Below are 6,046 nucleotides of genomic sequence, written 5' to 3'. Positions count from 1 at the left end.
ATACGCCAATTAGCACAAATGGTAAGTTCCAACAGTGCCTACAAGTGTGCCTACTGGCCGCTAAATGGCAATACCGGTTTCATATGTATACACCTGGTATGATGAATCTTAGGGAAAATACTATTATTTATTTACTATTTATTTTTTATTTATTTACTATTATACTATTATTTCCCAAAGATTTCGGGTAGATTTAAAAGATTTCAATGGTTTTTCAAAAATGTCAATCATTTAAAAAATATTATCAAATATTTATACAATATTTGAAATCTTTCGCAAAGTTTTCAGGTAGATTTATATATTTCTCGGACTTTAATGATTTCTCGAGGTTTTAACAAAGTATGGAATTGAATACTTATTATATACATTGTCCAGGCATTATATATAATGCCCGGCATGAAACAGGTAAAGTATATGATCTTAACTTTAAATATAATGATGCCGCACCAGGTTTTCACTTTAATAACAACGATTGCAGTATTGATTCTGTGTTTATACATTATAAAAAAGAAAATGAAATAAAACATCAAAGTTTTATAATATTATATCTGACTGTAGAACTCATGACAAAATTGCAGTTTGTCATGTAGAAAATTATTAAAGCTGAAGTAAAAAAATTGGGTCCCAAAGTTCAAAAGATTATGTATGTGTCAGAGAATAGTAAACTTGATGCATCATAAAAGTGACTTCGGTGTTAATGCTGAATGGCATATTTATGCTGTAGCGCATGGTAAAACTCAATGATATTCTGTAACTGGCAAATTTAAAACTGATGCTTACCGTGCCAGCTTGCAAGCGAAACAAAGTGAAGCAATTTTGATAAGTGAATCTCTGTTTAAATGGGAAAAAATCACTTCAAAAATATACAATTCTTTTGTTATTATCATAAAATGTATGAAGAGGTTAAAAGATTTTTAAATAAAAGATTTACTAATCCACATTCAATCACTGGAATTTAGGATGTCCATGGGTTTTTTGTTAATTCAACTGAGCTGGTAATTAAAAGGTTTTCTTCCGACACGAAACCTTTAAACATAATAAGCTACAAACTTAAATAAGCATAAAGAACCAACAACAACAAAATTTAATTAAAAAAAAAAAAAAAAACAAGTAATGCGCTTCTAACTGAGACAGTCTCAACCCTCTTAAACGCAGAGAGTAAACTTTGAATTTTGTTAACTGCAAAATTTATAAAAAATTGTAGAAAGACTTTTATATTGATGTTTTAAGACCTTTTTTGTTACTATCAGACGCCATATTGGGGCCGCTATTTTGAATTTTAAAAAATCGAACTGGATTTGAAAGCCCGAATAACAATCTTTATTATGATACTAAAAAAAAAGCAATAACGACTTTTTAGCCGCTTAATAACTTCTTTTTATGCGTTTTTCAGCATTTTTGCAACTTTGAGACGCTATATTGGAGCCGTCATCTTGAACTTGAAAATGAATTGAACTAGGTTTGGAAGAACAAACAATAATATTTGTTTTAATATAAAAAACGAAAGCAATAACGACTTTTCAGTCGTTTAATAACTTCTTTTTATGCGTTTTTCAACAATTTTGTGTCTTTAACACGTCATATTTGGGCCGCCATTTTGAATTAAAAAAATTGAACTGGGTTTGAAAGAAAAAATAACAATCTTTGTTTTAATATTAAAAACAAATGCAATAACGACTTTTTAGCCGTTTAATAACTTCTTTTTATGCACTTCCGCAACTTTGAGACGCCATATTGGGGCCGCCATTTTGAATTAGAAAAAAATTGAACTGTGTTTGAAAGAACAACTTGTTAGCTTTCTTTTTAGCTGAAAATATTGATTGTTTTTGCTTGTGGTATGTGATTTTTTCTCAGTTATTAACAACTGACCCATAATTTTGATAACTTTCAGCCGCCTTATTGGATCCGCCATATTGGTTTTCACAAAAGGCTACGTTATTTTGAAATTACTTTCTTTAACGAACATTTTAAGCCCAAAGTGGCTTCTGTAAGTTGATTGCAATTTTGTCCACAGCCATGATCGATTTGACGTGAAATGGCAAATATATTTTTTTTTATGGATTAAAAAGATTTTACAAAGACATCAGAAAGAATTCAATTACTTCATAAAAATTTCTGATAGATTTCAAAGATTGCATAAAGCTTTCGCAAAGATTTTAATAATTTCACAAACATTATTAAATATTTCAGAAATATTTCAGATAATTCGCAAAGATTTCAAATATTTTGGATATATTCAAAAGATTTTACAAAGACATCAATGATTTTTCAAAGATTTTACAAAAATTTCAAATATTTCAAAATCATTTCGAATGTTTAAAATATTTCTTCAGGATTTCAGAAATATTTCAAAACGATTAGAATGATTTCAGGACAGGTTAAACAAATATCGCATAGATTTCGAAAAGATTTTAAAAGATTTCTCCAAGACTTCAATGATTTTCACAAGATTTCACAAAAATTTCTATCATTTTTATAAATATTAATAAATATTTCCCAATGATTTCACAAAGATTTCAACGATTTTTCAATAATTTCACAAATTTTTCAAAAATATTTCGAAGATTTCGAAAAGATTTCAATGATATATACTTTACAAGGATTGAAACAATTTCACAAATATTTTCAAATATTTCAATGATTTTCTAAAGATTTCACAAAGATTTTAAATGTTGCGCAAAGATGTTGGATATTTTTTAAAGTTTTCATAAAGACTTTAATGAGTTTGCAAAGAATTCAATAATTTAAAAAATATACCAAATAGTTCAAAAATAGTTAAAAATTTGTATAACGATTTCAATGACTTTGCAAAGATTTCAACGATTTTCAAGATATTTCAATCATTAAAAAAATATGATCAAATATTGATAAAATATTTTTAATATTTCGCAAATATCTCAATGATTTTCCAAAGATTTCAACCATTTAAAAATTATTATCAAATACTGATAAAATATTTTTAATATTTTGCAAAGCTTTTGGATAGATTAAAAAGATTTCGCGGACTTCAATGGCTTCAAGTGTTTCAGAAATATTTCAGGTAGATTTAAGAAAAATTCAGACAATCTGATTCTTTAATGATTCGATTTCAGAGAGGGGAAAATCAATACTTTGCCCCTCCCTGGGCGATTTCTGAGGAGGGCATTGTCCGCTAGGGCTTCGCCGCCTCTTTACAAATTCAAATATATTGCGGTGTCCGAAATGTTAAAAAACACATTTGAAACAAAGGTTTTTATTATTTTATTTGGAATATTTTCGAAATTTTTATATTAAACAGGTTGGAAACTTCACCAGGAAACCGGGAATGTACTTCGGGTAGTAGTCATATTCAATTTTTCATTATTTTAATAATTTAGGTCAATTTAGAAAAGTGATTTCTACTTTATCTACAGTTACAGAGCTTTATTATATTTTTTATTCATATTTTTTTATTTTAGTTTTTCGGATTACGGATTCATTTTCTCATTTATAGTTTATGGATATTAGATTTTTCAGATTATATCAGTTTACTTTAAATTGTACTTTATTATTATGTATTATCACTTGAAAGTTTTGACATTCACAGTGAATTGTGAAAAAAATTCTACTCGTACTTCACAATTTGGATATAAATAACATATAAGTCGATGAGTTTTAGACTCTTACTTTGGTTTTAAATATTTAGCAAAATTGGAATCTTCATGCAGTCTGTTTTACCGATCTCAATATACATAATAAATATGAATTATACAACTTTATTGCGAACAACATCCAGGGTGGCTGCTATACTGAGAATCCTGGAAAACCGAAAATTTTTCGAGACCCGGGAATGACAGTGAATTTATTTTTTTCAATTATGACATCATTCAGTTTAAAATGCGTCATTCGAAAATCTTTTTAAAAAATTTTCCATTATAAGTTTTCATTTTCAATTAAAAGAACTGTTAAAAAAATTCTTGAATAATTCAATAATTAAAAATTAAAAGCGTTGAAGTTTAAATTTTTTGATAAGAAACATTTTTATTTTATCAACTGTAAATATAAATAAATTATTTTAAAATTTGAAAGAGCTTTTCAACTTTGAACGTTACAATTTTGATTGATCCTTTTTAAAAATGTTTAATTTGTAAGTGAAATTGTTGAATTTTAGTGTTTAACTAAAAATGTAACACCTATCACGTGTACAAAAAATTCGAGTAATTTTAAGAGGTATTCAGAAGTTTAAAAAAAATTCAAATTTAATTTAAAAATTGAAATGATTTTGAATAATTTTAACGAAGTGCGTACTAAGAAAATTTGGCTATTTGTAACGAAATTTTGGTGCAAATGGCCCATGGCCTAGTCAAAAACTAAATATAGATTTCTGTAGATTATGAACCAAAAATTTAGAAGCTTTTTAGGAATTATGAAAGGCTTCAAAAGAATGAAATAATTTTTTTAAGATATTCAAAAAAATTAAGATTAAACCTCCATTGTCACTCGGGGTCCATTGGACCCGATGCTTTTTTTCACTATATTAAGATCTGAATTTTTTTCTGTGAGCAATGGCATATTGTTCACAAGGCTTTCAGCAATATCCACAATAAGTTTCAGGTAAGTTTATTTAAAACTCGAGAAATTATCCAGTTCTCTTCGCTGGCGTATGTGACGTCTGACAATTGAGGGTTAAAAAGATTAAAACAACTTCTGGATTTCTCAAGAGTTTGAAATAAAATTTGGAAGCTTTACAAAGATGTTTAAACTATTTAAAATTAAAACAATATAAATTATGGTTTAAGAAGCGTTCTGTTAAAAAATTTAATTTTTCAATTATTAAAGTTTCTAGCTTAAAATCGTTTAAAATAATATAATTCACCAAATTTCAAGTTCATTGATTCTTTAATTTAGAGCATTGGAAATAATAAGGTGGACTAAATCTTTACAGTTTTGTATCTGAATCTTTGAACTCATTAATTTATAAAAGTTCATCCTCTCAGCGTACACTGGGTATAATATACCCGGACGATATTTTCGGCTCGCTATATTGTTTTTTCAGTTTTGTGAAAATATCTATACTAATATGTCGAATTCATCTTGCTAAGTTGAGAGTATTCATTTTTGGTTGACTTTTAGCAATAATTAAAAAAAAAGAAAAATGCCGATGCGTTAATTAAAACCAAAAATATTGAAGTCTAGGCTGAGAAGGTTAAAAATTTGAAATTTTGCAGGATTAAAACGGCCACCCTGAAAAGTTAGAGACTGCGATCTCCCCAATAACGAAAACAATTGATGAATATTTGTTGTAGAGCTGGAACGGGACACTATACGGCTTTTGCCGTACATGACGGTCAGTGGTTCCACTTCAATGACAGTTCCGTGCGACCAGCGAGTGCCGACGCCGTCGCAAAATGCAAGCCTTACATTCTATTCTACGTGCGAAAGGAGTTCTCCATTCCGCCTCCATTGTGACGACGCTTCCCAGAGACGACCCGTTCTGCCCTCACCCATCGCGACTCGTCTTCGAGCAAAGCGACGATGATCATGGAAACAATATGTGGCCCCACGTTTTCGCGAACTTGAATCATTGTCGGACTTTACTCGGGCGACCGACGTGCTCCATACACGCATCCAGAGGAGGAGGAAGTCAAGTTTGTTAGGTCTACGGATGTAAAACAATTGAAATCACCACTAGAATCGTTCAACAGTTCTCATAATCGTAGCCTTTCCGCTTGCGTTTCAAAAAAGAAAAAAGAAAAAGAATAACCCTCCTGTGGTCTTTATTGAGCATCGGTTCTCGAAGATCGGTTTATTGTTCACCTGTCTCATCTCACTCGCGGGTTTGTCGCCCCGTTCCGTCCTGTTGTTCCTCGAACGATTTCACGCCAGCAATTAGAAGTTTCTTTTGCAATCTGCTGACATCACCTACCCTGAAACTTCAACCGGATGACAACATTTCTCTGAAACTTTGCCTGGTTTCTTCTCGAAAACTGCTTTTCTGACCTAGTTTGGAATTATGTAAATATAGTTAGTTAGGGATTTAATGAATTATGCAGAAAAATTCTACCTTAGTCTTGGAGAAATGTTTTCA

The 6,046-nt window shown here is 29.8% G+C and overlaps 1 protein-coding gene across 1 annotated transcript in view; it reads left to right on the top strand.

Annotated features, from left to right (window-relative positions):
• LOC117181090 (ubiquitin carboxyl-terminal hydrolase 3-like) overlaps positions 1-6,031 on the top strand; it is a 41,766-nt gene extending 35,735 nt beyond the window's left edge. The window contains exon 7 of the mRNA XM_033373658.1: positions 5,265-6,031. Within this exon, the coding sequence (XP_033229549.1) occupies positions 5,265-5,427 (163 nt within the window). The 3' untranslated portion in view covers positions 5,428-6,031. The remainder of the gene's footprint in view (positions 1-5,264) is intronic.
• The last annotated feature ends 15 nt before the right edge of the window (positions 6,032-6,046 follow it).

This window comes from Belonocnema kinseyi, chromosome 10 (genome assembly GCF_010883055.1).
Source record: "Belonocnema kinseyi isolate 2016_QV_RU_SX_M_011 chromosome 10, B_treatae_v1, whole genome shotgun sequence".
Classification (NCBI taxonomy): domain Eukaryota; kingdom Metazoa; phylum Arthropoda; class Insecta; order Hymenoptera; family Cynipidae; genus Belonocnema; species Belonocnema kinseyi.
Note: the sequence above shows the minus strand (reverse complement) of the source record. Positions and strands in the feature narration are given on the sequence as shown.